This window comes from Tauraco erythrolophus, chromosome 6 (genome assembly GCF_009769465.1).
Source record: "Tauraco erythrolophus isolate bTauEry1 chromosome 6, bTauEry1.pri, whole genome shotgun sequence".
Lineage (NCBI taxonomy): Eukaryota > Metazoa > Chordata > Aves > Musophagiformes > Musophagidae > Tauraco > Tauraco erythrolophus.
In genome coordinates, this window is record NC_141470.1 from 35,269,138 (window position 1) to 35,283,760 (window position 14,623).

Genomic DNA, 14,623 nt, shown 5'->3' on the forward strand with positions numbered 1-14,623 from the left:
ATAAAGGCCAGGCAAATAAGGAAGAGCAGAAGATAAGGTCAAAGATGTCTCTGCCTCCCTCATTAGTTACATGTTTGCCAGGGAGAAAGGACGAGAGCAGGGAATGAGAAGCAAAAGGGGAGCCGAAGTCCACTCTGGTTATGGGCAGTTTGAGTTGCTGGTAACTCATTTGGGAAGAAACGCCAGAAGAGCTGAGAAAAATACAGGTGTGGAGAGATGGTGGCAAGCTAGGAGGGAGGCAGAGGCTTGAGACGTGAGGAGGAAATGGCAGTAAAAGCTGTGTAGCTGGATGGAGGCACGCAGACAGGGGACGTAGCTGAGCTGAACAGGGATTCCTGAGAAAGACGAGAGACAACAGAGAGGCCATGAGAAGGTGACAATGAAGAGCTGGAGATGACAGTGCTGTGGAGCCCTGGCCAAGGAAAAGTTGTCAAGTGGCAAGGATTAAGTCACCAGATCCAAACCAGGAAGCTGACACAAACCCCAAAGCCCTAACATGCAATAAGACCTTGCCAGGAGGCAGTTGGTGAGGCGGAGAGGAAGGACAGGACTGAAGCGATGGAAGATAAAGCAGAGAAATAGGGTTTAATGGACCATACATGGCAGCAGCCAAGGTCAGGCTTCTGGCTGGCTTTGCAGGAAGCCACAAGGTCACAGGCAGCCTTGCTGGGACGCGGCGTAGCGGCAACACCACTTTCACCACCAGCGTCATGCTGGGTGCATGCCTGGCTCTTGCCCAGAGACCAGTGGCCAGGACAACCATAGCCTATGCTGGGCATTTGCAGACGTTCATGCTGCTTTCAGCAGTCACACAGCACAAAGTCCCACCATAAGCATGGTGCTGGAGGCCATGCTGCCTTTATTTGTGAGATCAAAGGGCAGCCGTGCTTTGTCGGCACATCCGTCAACCAAAATATAATTACTATGCTAACTCCAATCAGCCTCTGCTGAAGAGTCACATGACTGTGCAATAACATGAAAAATCTGTCTTGCCAGAGCATGCCAGCATCCAGCTAACATGGACACCTGTGTGTCATCTGCAGAGGAGTCCCAGGGAGGAGGCTCCTTGCATGCCACCAGCAGTGCTCCCCTCCACTGGCACCACTGGCATGATTGGGTCATCAGCAGGGATTTGCCTTCCTATGTGACAATGAGAGACAAGGCTGGATGGAAAGAGGCAACAGACAATTTGATGAAAACTATTAGTAGAACAGAGCTGGGATGTTTACTCTTACCTTTAAAGCCTTCAAGAGACTTTTTTTTTTAATGTTTACCATGGTATCATAGCACTTACAGATCCTGCTGTGGACAGGCTCACATCAATGTTACAACAAAAAGACATTTTTTAAAATATATAAATAATAAATAAATAATTTATCCAATATCAATCCTCCTGGCCTAGAGAATTTGCCACATGACTGAGATAAAAGCTGGCAGATAGGCACCAGTGGCCAACAGATGAAGCAGCAGCAGCAGGACACCTAGGATCAGCACGACAGCTTGGGTGGGAAGGAGTACGTTTGGCCGATGCCTTACCTGAGGAAGAGGAGCGGATGGGTCTGACTCAGGCTGGGTACGCACCACTCTTGTTAGCAATAAGAGGGTGCAGAGGGGAAGGCAAACTCTAGCAAAGACATCAGAAGGTTCCCAAGGTGATAACTCCCCCTTTTCTTTTTAAGATGGAGCAGTATAGCATGTTTGCCTTGGACATTGATCTGATTTTAAAACCTTATGTGAAACACGTTTGAAAAAAACACCCCCCTCTCTGAGCTGAGCACTCATTGATAAGAGGCTTTAGCCCACCGTCAGATCAAACGGAGGCCTCCCCCGTACTACAGCACGCAGACACACAGCTTGCAAGGCTGAACGCTGTCGACTCAGATCTTAACCTGCTTCATGTGTATGTGGAGCGTCATTTTGGATCTTCTCAGGATCTCATATGCTCACGAAAGTGGCAGTGAGTGGACCCAGACTGCTGTTGGTATCTAAGCAGGTGACAGCTCTTCTTTGCCAGTAGAAATTACGATGCAATCAGTGGTGCAGCATGGAGACCATCAGCTAAGTTTATGCATCTAAACACATACACTCACTACGTGTATATGCATTTATATGAAGGATCAGTTGAAATTATGTATTATTTCACATACATTGAAACTCAAAGAGATTGACCGGATAAGCTTTTTGCTGAATTTAGCTCTGAAAAGCCTATTATGTGCCATTGTGGGGATGTTATAGCAAAGGCACTGAACAATAATTGCAAACTTGCTGCTATGCTTGTGCCTGAAGGCAACTGTGTAAAATGTTTTCTGCCCTGAGCTTCCAAAGCACTGATAAATGCAGCCGTGGCAGGCTTTAATGGAATGTTACAGCTCACCAACAATCAGCCCATTTGTGTTAAATCACCAAAGCTGGGCTTCAGACAGGAGGCTTAGGGTACCTGCGATTGCGGCATGGACTGGCAGTGGAGGTAGGGCATGGAAAGGGACAGGTTGCCAAAGAAGCTGATGGAGAAACAGGAGCAATAGGAAGAACTGTGGCATCAGAGGAGTGGTCTGACAACAGAAGCAGCAGTGTAGATAAGCTCTGCAGTAACTGCAACAACACGAGCTGACAGAGCAGATGGTCACCTCAGTTTAGCCTCTAACATGGCTTGTTGCCCCTAGCAATATCTACCCAAAAGTACTCTACTGATGGAGATGGGATTATGTAGCAAACAGACAGAAATCAGTCCAATTTTGTACAAGGTAGAATTGTGCTGCCTATCAGCTCTGACAGTCCCTTCATGTGCTGGCTTTGACTTGGGCAGATGGAGGGATGTGATGATGTACAAAACCATTTCTATAACAGTTTCAGATGGTGGAAACTAGGTAGTACTTTCCCAGTTTCCCAACTTTCTTGGAACTTTATTAGCTCACTCCTCAAATATGGAAACTTGGTGAGCAGGTAAAATGTTAAACTCCCTTTCCCAGGTCGGAAATGACCTTCTGGGAGCAGTCGGGACATTTCCATCAGCTCCTGATCAGTGCTATCTGGGGTTAATCCTGACCTACTTCAAGGCCCGAAGTGGGATTTATTTAACTAGTTTGTGAAAAGCACTTAGAGATCCTTTAGTGAAAACCTAAAAAGAAAGGCAAATACTGTTATTCTCATCCCCAAAATACTAGGTAAAGAACCATACTGAAGTAGCAATATAGATTACCACAAAGGAGACAGAAGTTCTGCATTGGAAAGTGTCCCATGTTTGAAAGGCCAGAGACCTACAAGCACTGCGCATATCTCAACTCACGTATTTAATAAATATTGTCTCAACTGCGTATGTTGACTTATTTTTATTAAAGAGCAAATTGCTTGTATTTCTTTCTCTTTCTTCTTCATTGTAGGATGAAAGCAGGACAGCATGCCACACAACAGCATAAACAAACAGCATCACCAGATACTTAAGGGCCTTTAGCTCCCAAATTGACTAAAGCATAAATACAAACTGACGTCAAAATCGCTATTTTCTGAGAGCTAATGAAGGCCATTCACATCAGAAAATCCAGTGGCTACAAAAGGAGGAATGAGCAGCCCAGACTCCAGAGTAAGGCGCTGAGGAAATGGTCTGCTTCTGTCAGAATAAAAAACCTGCCAGTTTGCTTTAGACCTGCAAAAAGTCCCAAGCACAGAGAACATGCAAGAGCTGCTTCCAACCTGTCCAGCTCTTGAAGATTTGGAAATGTAGATGTCACTACCAGTCCTCGCTCTGCCACCAGTCCTTGTACGGAGGAAGCTTGTCCTGGCTGCACACTGGAGCTGCCCAGCACACCACGTGTAATGTTGTCTGCAGTTGCGTGATGCTACTGACCTGCTCCAAGGCTGTGACAAGTCACCTTCCACATTTGGTCTCAGTGAAGTAGCTGAAACTTTAAATAAGATGTTCTCAAGTAAGATCATCACCTATATAGTGATGAAGCTTATACAGGATCTGTCTTTCTCCATCTTAAGCATTTCCACTGGGACCCACAGAACTAAGAGCACATTTTATAAGGCAAAATGCATTCCTGAGTAGGCGTTTGTACTAATTCAGGTGCTGAAGTGGTATGGCCACATGGCAGCACGCTCTGTGGGCCAAAGTATTCTGCTTCTCAGCATGATTAACTTAGCAGGATGGAGCACAGCACTGTATGGCTTTTAGTACCTACACTGTCTAAATGAGCAGTAGCTTGCACATCTTTAAGTAATGTATTTTTCCGCAATGATGTAAGTCAGGAATCTCCCAGAGGAAAAAAAGGACTAGAGATTTTAAACATTCCTTTTACTTCAGAGTAAGTTCAGGCAATCATACATTCTGGGGAAAGCAAATGACTTTTGCATTGCTGCAGGTAGTAAAGATCTCGGTGGGAAAGCGCAGCTTCGTATTTGAAGAAGTGGTGCCTTTGGACACAACCTAACTAGTGCATCCCCAGCCCCTCCCTGGGACTTCTGTCAAGACAGCGCTTCTTCCTTCGGCATCTGTGCTAGCTGCCCAGCAGCCAAAAGCAAAGCAGGCACTGGAGGCACCACCTGCTTCTGTAGGTTCCCTCTTGTTCACCAAGCAGTCAACCAAGTGGCCGAACTCTGGATGGACTAACCCTTGCCATCCTAGAAGAAATAAGCCATTCCACATGGTACAAATTCACTATCATGGCTGTGGATGACTTGCTAGTAATCAGCCTGAAGCCCAGAGCCATACAGCTCTTAAAATCAAAGTTCCCCTGGCCAAGTGGAGACCAACCTCTGTTAGCTTAACACCTTGAGGGGCACCAAAGCCGCTGGGCAGTGTCAGAGCTTGTTCCGTTCTCTGGGGTGGGAGGTGGAAGGAAGGGAAGGTCCCTTCCCCAGGGGCTGGCTCAAGACACTTCAGGGGGAGTAAGGGAAGACAGGTGCAAGTGGAGGCCATTTGCCAAACAAGGACAACACTCCTAAGGTCTCACCAACTCTGTGACCCTACCTGGTCATTAGGTGGCTCGGCGAGGGGACGCACAGTGGGAATAGCTTCTGGTTTAGCAAGGGCTGCACTGGAAGAGAGACTTCCTCCTTCAACAGGGGATGGATTGCAGAGGGATTTGATAGTGGCTGATGTGCAGGAAGGAAGGGGAAGAAAGTAGTTTCCTTCTTAGGTGGTTCAGCTGCTGTTTGCAGGCAGAAGAACTGAAGTAAAGAACTCAAGTCTGCAATCCTCCGCCTTGAGTACGGGGTATATTGCAAGTATTCAGGGCCCAGGATAAACAAAAATAGAAAAACATTTGGTTTCGGTTCACATCTTAGTGGTGGCTCATGTTTTATTCATAGTACAGAAAGGGCAGAAGTTCCCATGAACGAAGAAGTCCCCATTCTTTCTGTGCAGGTTTCAGAAAACCAGTCAGCAGCAGAGCAATGCTCTTGAACTCGGGAAGTCTTTGGTCGCTCGCTTCCCAATTCTCAAAGCAGTTAAAGCCCTGCAGTCTTTTTTTACCTTTTATAGTCACAGGACTAGTCAAGCAAAACCTTGATTGGGTTATTCTGCTTTAATTACAAAATGCGCTCAGTCCAAAGGCGCAATAGTACCTGGTACATATGTACACATTTCTCTCAATTATAACACCAAAGGGCAGTCTGGTCCTGCTGTAAATCAGCCATTTCCCTCTGGCAAGATCTTTGGAGTATGAACAGACATCGCAGTAATACTCAAACTGCCTCTTGTGCGCAGGACACCAGGCTCTGTCTTTCATCACATACTTTGAGATCCTTTAGTGTGGACCATACAAGAGATAAGTAAGAGAAGGGAGGCAAAACTGGAACCTCAGGGTAACTGGAGTCCATATCCCACCATCCACCACCCCCCTAGAAAAGAAAAGCAGCGATGGGCCACTCTCTCCTTGCTACAGTTAGGACAAGGTAGATAAATCACAAGGGTTTTTTTATTGCTGGTGAACTCAAAACAGGCAACTTTAATCTACTGAGGAAGATACACATACAAACAAATGTTAGGCCTTGTGCGTTTTTTTCTTCTTAATGTAAATGTCTCTACCACTTCAGTCCAGCTCCCGAGCTCTTGCTGAGCTGCCACTGAGACCCCGGTAACGTGCTCTGGGCACTTCTGTAAGACGTTGTAAGAAGCATCACATGTATTAAAAAGGGAGATTTTGCAGAAAAGACAAAGCTCTGGCCGTAGTCATGTTACTCAGAAAGGAGAAGTCTGGCTAATCCTGCTGCATTAGGTACATGGTATTATGTATAATTATTTCAATTGATTTAAGAATTTGCTGGGTCTCTTTCTGTTTCTGGTGTGCAAGCTGCAAATAAAGTGCACTTCTGGGTGTAAATTACCACTCTATGAGGATCGATAGCTGGGTGGTACGTCAGACATCAGTGGGAAGCAGACTACAATAGCTGTTACAGTGGCACAGGCAATAAGGATAATGGAATAAGATACTAGATGCTGCTGCGAAACCCCTCCGTAGTTTGAGCATCTAAATATTACACCACTGAGCAAAACTAGTGTCCTTTAGTGGAGACCTTCTGAAGTCAAGACACCATTGTGATGGTGCACCAGGTTAGCTCTGTGAACAGGCACTACTCCTCCAGTCACAGCTGCAGCTGGGAGTCACCAAAGCACGTTGCTAACTCCTTTTAACCTTTTTTGAGAGTTTTGTAACAGCTGAGGAAGCAAGGATCCTAAGATTTTCTATGAAGCTGAGGGTTTCAGATGATGCAGGAGTGGTGTAGCAGGCAGCATGACAGCACACCGAAGCTATGCTGTAAGAGGACAACTCAGCTCTAGACATAGTGTTTAATGACCCTGACAGAACCAGGGCCAAAATGGGGAGATCCCAGTGCTCTCCTGCACCTTGCAATTCTGGTTCTGGCCCAGTAGAGCTCATGTATGTTATCCCATGTACAAATCTCATCTCTTCCCCCTCCTCCCCCCATGTACAGTGTCAGGTGACTATTTTGCCTGGGTCTAGATGCCCAAGACCATCAAGGCTGATAAACTACATACTGTTCCTATGATTCCATAATACTGGCATCAGCATGAAAAAAAAAAAAAAAGTCTGTTCAGTGTTTGTTCTCTTTTAATCTAATGAACTATAAAAAGGGAACTCTAAATACCCACCTAAGTATTCTAGGTGCTTCAGGAGGCATCACGTACCCCAGGGCTGATTTGATTTACTCCTTGCGCCAGTTTTTCTGTGTCCATTGCCAGCAACGGATGAAATGTGAGAAGGGGGTGATACAAAAAGGATTAACACTGCTTTCCTAAGAGCAGAACCAACAAGCAATTCTCATAGAGCCAGGAGTGCTTTTCCCCTCAGGAATGGATGCCCCAGGACAAGGAGCAGGTTCACAGCTGAGCACTCCCTACCAGAGACAGGGGACCCACACAGAAACAGCCTCGCCATTTCCAGTACGAGAGTGGAATCCCACAACCACGCCAACACATTTACGTTTCAAGCCAAACTGATCTCTGGTGCAGCTCTGTGGACTATGGTGGAAGAACCTAAAGTTAATCTGGCCCTACAGGGCAACTACAGCAAACCTGCCCCATAAACCAGTTAGGAGTCAGATACGTCTGACAGCTGGAAGCGCCACATTTGTTGCTAACTTCAAAAGCCAAGACTTGCCAGAATGAATTATGAACCTGTGGCTGCCACTATTCAAGCACCTTCCCTGCACTGCAACTCTCCCTATACTCCTCGAGTGGCCCCAACAGGTTAAATTTCAAACTGTTACCAGTGCAGGTAGTTCTACAATGGAGCCACAGCACTTCATCCTGCTCCATCTCCCTACTGCTGCTCTTGCACCCTAACTCGAAGCCTCACTGAGGCAGAGCATAAAGAAGTGCTCTTCAGGGAGGGATTTTTTGCCTTTTTTTTTTTTTAAATAAATGTACCAGGCAGCATGGCATATCTCTTGCTGCCTCCAATTATTGTCATGACAATATGGCTGTAGTTATTTAAAGCAGAATTTGGGAAGAATAAGCAAATCCTCTTGATACACTGAGGAGAACACTGGGCAGAACTAAGCAAAGACCTGCCAGTGCTGAAGGAAGGTCAGAGCCAGTGCCAGAGGACCAAATCCTTGATACCACATTAGCCACAAGAAAGTTTTGACCTTCAAATACAATGGGTTGCAGCGAAAGTCATCAACATCACCAGAAACAGAGGAATCCCGGGGAAGGAAGGCAGAAAACTCTGTACAGTCCCTACAATGTCTGCACAGCTGAGATGGGAGCTGGAATCTGCAGCAGCCCTTCAGGCAAGGTCTGCTTTGAGGGGACAGAGGAGATGGGAAGACTTACACTATTTCTTGCGCCTTTTGCCAAGATTCAGATTGCACAGATTATGGTAAAATTCACTCGGCAAAAAAGGGCTTTATTAAAAAAAAAAAAAAGAAAAAATTTCTACTGAATATCAGGACTGAGATTTCAAAAAGTACAAGATCTGTATAAATTCACCAAGATGTCCAGCACCGAATTATTTCATGGTGCAACAAAGAACCTGGGGAGAGGCCAATGGGACCTCATGAAGGGAACACCATCTACCTCCCCAGCAGACTGCCAGTCTTAGGTTCTTCTCAACAGCAGATGGATTTTCCTTGTTCCTGCAGCATCTCAGGTCCCACGGGAGGTATTGGTTGCAAGCAAGCACCTGAATATTGCCTAATGGAGTAAGCCAATCACTAACTCAGCTGGTGTGTCCATGCCCATCCACTAATTAGATATTTTTTCTTTTTGTATGCATTTCCATGGTAGCATTTCTTTTTCTTCTTTCTCCACATAAAAGAGTAAGCAAAAGGACTGCTTTCATCTGTAATAAGTTAAAATCAGAAACGACCTAACTAACAAGTAACTGATGTTGGTCCTTGAAGCCCAAAGAGTAAAATCCATAGAAAATCTATTGGTTCCATTTTTTTCTGGTATATCCCATGCACACCTCCATTAGAAAAATGGGGTTTATGAATCTTATCATACAGCAAGAAGCAGTACCTCAGAGTCAGAGCTGACAGTCTGTGGTAGAGGTCTGGGCTCTCTCAGATTGCTAAGTGTGGTTCCGAGTCACTGCTCAATCAGTCTTCACATGGCCGTTGGCCAAGGCAACGGGGACAGTGGGGGCCCCTGGCTCGGCAGTCTCATCAAATCGTAAGCGCAGTGTGTTTCTGATCACCAGCTGCTCCATGATGAAAGAAGCACAAAACCATGGGATGGCATACTCCAGGGTGATCAGGCCCATGAAGTCAAAATCAAACTGGGAATAGTCCCATGGGCAGGCATTGAACTGGCGTAGGATGAGGCCAGTGGTGAACTCCCAGAGGTATGTCCAAAGTGTGTAAATGAAGCAGCGCACTAAAATGTTACACTTGTCTTTTAGATACAGATACATCTTCTCCACAATGAGGATGGAGGTGCCATAGATGAAGAGTGCCCACACACTGGTAACACCTGGGAACTTCCAGTTAAAGTTGACCACAAACTCCCAGGCAGCTGTGAACATCACCTCACAGAAATAGCCGTGAATGGCGTAGAGGTACCATCGGGAGAAAGCAGTCAGAGGCTCTGCCGCAGCCATTCTTCTGCACACCTCAGCAGGTGCTCTGAAATGAAGAGAGAGAAAGAGAGACAGAGAGACAGAAAGAGAGAAGAGTCAACCAGGATGTCACAAGTCCTTATCCCCCAGATGGCAACACACACAAATTCGTAACATCCACAAAAGACAAATCTAAGAAAGAAGTGAATTTTAAATTGTCTTATTTTTACCACAGCAGATTTTAAGTCCTGGGGAAAGGTGGCACCTTACCAGGTTCTGAGTCTCAGCATGGACCTGGGGAATGCACACCGCTCTGCCTGAGAAGCGGGACGCACTAAGATAAGGAGGGAGCTGACAGGTACAAGGGCTTTGCCAGGGGTGAGGCTGCCAAAGAACTTACTGGTTGCAAGTCAGCAGAAAAATACAGTCATCTCACAAGGAGCACAGATGACCTTTCTGCTCTCTTCAAGAAACAGCACTGTCCCTAGCTTTCCCGATTCTAATATGTAATAGATCAGATGAACACAGCCTTGAAAACCTCAGCCCTTCCAGCTGTCACCTACATCTCTATACTCAAAATGTTTACTGTAGTGAAAAAACTGAGCTTTGATGGGGGCTACAGAAAGGCAACCAGAGGAGAAAGTTTAAGAGGTTTTACACTTCCAGACACCACACCTTGCATCCATTATTCAGCTGAACTGTTATTTCTTCTGTTAAAGAACTCATGCATTGTATGGCTAGGATTTGGAAAATAATTTTCTTATGCTGTCAGACTGCCTGATACCAAGTCAAAAAGCACAAGAGCGCCATTGAAATCCATTCAGATTTGGCTTCAGGACAGCAAAACACAAAGGAGGAGAATAAAAAGCAACAGCTGAGCACAGAGAGAGGTGGCTAGTCATGACAAATAGGAAATGAGAACAAATTCTAATTGTCTCTACAGAAAGAAACTTAGTGAAGAGGTTTTGAAAGGGCAAAATTTGCTTATCACTGAACTGTTTCAGCACAATTAGTTTTTACACTTTTTGTAGAGATTTACAAGGTCCTAAGCATTGCTCTGCCAGCTACAGTCCCTGGCTCAAGCTGATTTTAAGCATAATTTTACTGAAACCTTACAGATTTACACCACAGGGTGAATTTGACTTCTTTCATTCTTAGAAACTTACTTTTTCAAGTTGGGTTTTCTCTTGACTCTTCATCAGGCACTATTTAACTTCTTTGCTCTGCACATGTCAGTTCTGTGGTGCAAGGAGAGGACCACGCTAATGTTACATGCAGTCATTCCAATGCCATCTGGAAAGAGACTGTTCCTGCCCTGCTCTGTAAACATGGTGCCCGTCTGAACAAAGTATTAACACACAATATGACTGAAGTTCTGATAGGAGATAAGAGAAGAGAAATGTTTATAAGGGAAACAGAACTGTAATAATGGACATAAAGATATGCAGAATATTCACAGGGGAATATTGAAAGTGGAAAAGACAGAGCTGTATCCATGACCTATTCACTCCTCTCTTAAATAGACACCAAAACAAACAAAGTCTTGGCAGTTCATATGATGTGTGTGTTTGAACAAAGACCCATTTCCTAATGGCACAATCTGTTTTACACAGGACACTGAACTATCATCAGATGCTACAGATGGGCATCAATAGCACATTGTGAGCTTGTGGATGGAAGACTAAGGAGTCGCTAGGAATTCCCTTATGTCTCCTAACAGTTCAGTCTCAAGAGCCCCTGTAAGACAGCAGCAGAGGTAGCACATGAGAATTAGTCAGGGGGTGTATCTCCACACAGTCCACAAGCAGCTGATGTGTAAGGGCACTGCAAACTTTCTGAGGAGAACGAGAGTTTGTCAATGTAACGTTACTTGGTTAGTTTGCCAGCACAGTAGATAAGCTTAGGAGTTTGAATTCTCAGTATCATTCCCCCATTCTCACATAATTTCAAGAACAAATCAATAATCAGAGATACAGGAGTAAGGGAAAGAAGGAAGAAGGAAATAGACTGTAGGTATCTTTTGTCAGAACGGGGATATATGGCTGCAGCAGGAAGGAAGAAGAAGATGCAGAGGCTTTTGAAGTCATACCAATTGCTAGGTAAGGCACTGAGGAGATATGGGACGTCATTCTCCAGGGAAGAAAACAACTGTAAAGTTTTTACTAAGCTGCCAAGGGATGGTATGGTTTTCCTCTCTTCTCGATAAGCTTTTCTAAGCTTTTCCACTTGTGGTCCTCAGTCCTTGCACTTCCCCGTACAGCTTTACATGAAATGTATTTGAACTGTTAGCATCCACAGCATGTGGTGCTATCCATAAGGTTTTCCTTACAATTTTGAAAATCTCTTTGCAAAGTTTGATCAAATGCACAGAAGGTCCTTCTCTCTCAGTCTCTCCCTTTTTATTCCAAGGATCGCCTCACCAATTTCCATTGCCTTACACCTGCCCACCAAAGCCAAAGACTCACACAAATATATCCAACAAGCCCCATCCTGTTCTACCCCACGCTATTTCCTCCGTGCAATGAAGATTTCCCTTTCCTGGCTCTGTATCACATACTTGATAATTATCTACTTATTCTCTGTTTCTTTTCTACACTTTGCAAAATATCTTAGTCACTACACTAGAAGTCTAAGAACTGAATCTAGACCAGGTCTGGGACAACGTCTACAACACAAGTTAACCCATTGCAAAGACCACTGTTGACTTCTTTTGAATCCTGAGCCTTTCACCACAACTGCAAAGAGAGAAGCATCAATGCGCTGACACTGTCTCAATATTTGCCTCCTACTGTCACATGCCCAGTCAGCGCAGCCCTCATGGGAACTTCCTTCTTACCGTATGCTTAAGAGAGCCTTCACAGGCTGCCTGCTGATAAAGAGCATCCCAAGACAGGGCAGATGCTGAACTGTGGTAGCCCAAACAAACTGGTTCCACTGTGCTAGGCACTAAGTAAATTCATAAATCACAGCTCCTCCTGTAAAATATTTCCTCCAAAATAAAACAAAAATTACACAGTAAGACATAGAAGGGAATGGCGGATACCTAGGGAGACTACAACAAGCTACAGTATGTCATTGCATAGGTTGGGGACTACACAATGTAATGGTTACCAGTCACTCGAGCATTTACAAAACAATTAAAATTGCAGCTGTTCCCACGCATCTTATTTCTCAGCCATACCGAATTGGCTGGTGCCGGGTAGGCAATACAGCACAAGAAGGTCTCAAGGGGGAAATGAAGGAGAAAAGCATTGTTTTATCGGGCAGCAATCCATGATAAAAGGATCAAGCTAAAAAGTAGTTGCAGGACATTAGTGGGAGAAGCACCCATACAGAAGGCCAAGACTGGATTCGGTAAGAGACACAGATTTGTCAAAAGCCTCAAGTAAATAATTGAACTTGGTGATGCAAGACTTTAATGGAGCAACAGTAATCCAGACCAAAAAGCTCTGAATGTATGATAGCTATTTAGTCTCCTGAGGAAAACAAACGACATTCATCACTGAGGTAGTTACAGAGGGATGGGCAGTGGCTTCCTGAAAACCAGAAACAACAGCTGCCACCTACGCGCTTGTCTCAACAGAGAGCAAACAAGTCCTGGAGGCTGCACATGGATGGCCATGCTTGTACTGAGGCTGCTCACACCCTGTAGTTTTGTGGAGAACAGGGAGCTTCTAAGTTCAAAGCTATGAAAATACTTTCCATCATCATCAAATTATATTTCAAGCAGCTAAAGTAGAAATAGTTCCTCTAATACAATGCTATTAGGAAGCCTGAGCTAAGCCAGCACAGAAGTGTTAACTTTTTCTCCAGCAGGATCTTCTTTTCCAGGTTGCTGATAGAAGGAAAAAAAAAAAAAAAAAGGCAACTCTATGGAAACCACACATGGGCCTCACAGGAATATGTAGTCCTTGCCCCAACTGCGCTGCCTGCGCGGATAATGCTGCTGGTAACGCAGGGGCCAAGAGCCCTTCCACCTACAGCAACCAAGCACAGCCCTAACAGGGGGATGCGTATGAAGGTATGGCGGTGTTTCTCAACATAAATCTGGTTCAGAGAATCAGGGCAGCACTCCGAGTTAAGCCTGCAAGAAAATAATATTGTAACAACACAAAGATTATACTTTTCTATTTTAGAATATCAACTCTGAAATGGATATTAATCATCCCCTAGGTTGACATAAGATACAGATAAACCTGATGTACCTGGCCAAGTCAGAAGCAAGGACATAAATCCCACACTGCGCCGCTTCACATGCAAGACCCTTCTGCGCATGGGGAGCACTTCTGTACTCACACTCAGTTGCAGCCTGGACAGGCGAGAGGCAAGTGACTGGAAAAATGGGTTGATGGGAGACCAAGAAATAATGGCAGATGTGTCACACACAAGCACTGCAGGGGAGACATCATGGCATGTCATATTCATGCCTGATTAAGTTCCTGAGCCCTGCCTGGCTCATTTTTTCAAAGCACTCCTTTGCAGTGGCCTTCTGCTGGTTTCCCTGCTACCAAGCCAAACCGTGCTTCAAAAAGTCTCCCCCAGATTGTCTCTATTCCCTCTACTCCAGCCTCTGGATGGGTATAATGAGACCTCATCAAAATACTCAGAAATAACTCTGAAGTGCTAATAAAAGAAAAACACAAAAAAAACCACACTCCATGAGACAACGCCCCTGATTAGTGATGGCCTGAGGCTGCAAATTCTGTCAGCTACTTGATTCACCGCAGGTGAACTTGAACTACTGCAGGAAGTTCCATATTCTCAGTGCCCAGTTGTTTCTGCCAGTTGAAAAATTAGGGCACAGCATTATTTTAAAAATTAATATTTGAAGTATTTACTAATATTTAGTTTTATAACATGCATGTTCATATTTCTAAGAAATGCCTTAGATACATAAAATCATAGAATGGTTAGGGTTGGAAGGGACCTCAAAGATCACCTAGTTCCAACGCCCCTGCCATGGGCAGGGAAACCTTCCACTAGACCAGGTTGCTCAAAGCCTCATCCAGCCTGGCCTTGAACACTTCCAGGGATGGGGCAGCCACACCTTCTCTGGGCAACCTCTTCCAGTGCTTCACATCCCTCATCGTAAAAAATTT

At 44.9% G+C, this 14,623-nt stretch overlaps 1 protein-coding gene across 1 annotated transcript; it reads right to left on the minus strand.

The window, feature by feature from the left end:
- Positions 1-9,062: 9,062 nt before the first annotated feature.
- TMEM229B (transmembrane protein 229B) lies at positions 9,063-9,569 on the minus strand. The gene has a single exon (XM_009982743.2). It carries the CDS (start codon positions 9,564-9,566, stop codon positions 9,063-9,065), a length of 504 nt encoding a protein of 167 aa, XP_009981045.1. The 5' UTR covers positions 9,567-9,569.
- Positions 9,570-14,623: the final 5,054 nt, after the last annotated feature.

Bases quoted from the DNA above. Each gene is read 5' to 3' on its own strand.
- TMEM229B (XM_009982743.2), bottom strand. From the start codon at position 9,566: ATGGCTGCGGCAGAGCCTCTGACTGCTTTCTCCCGATGGTACCTCTAC.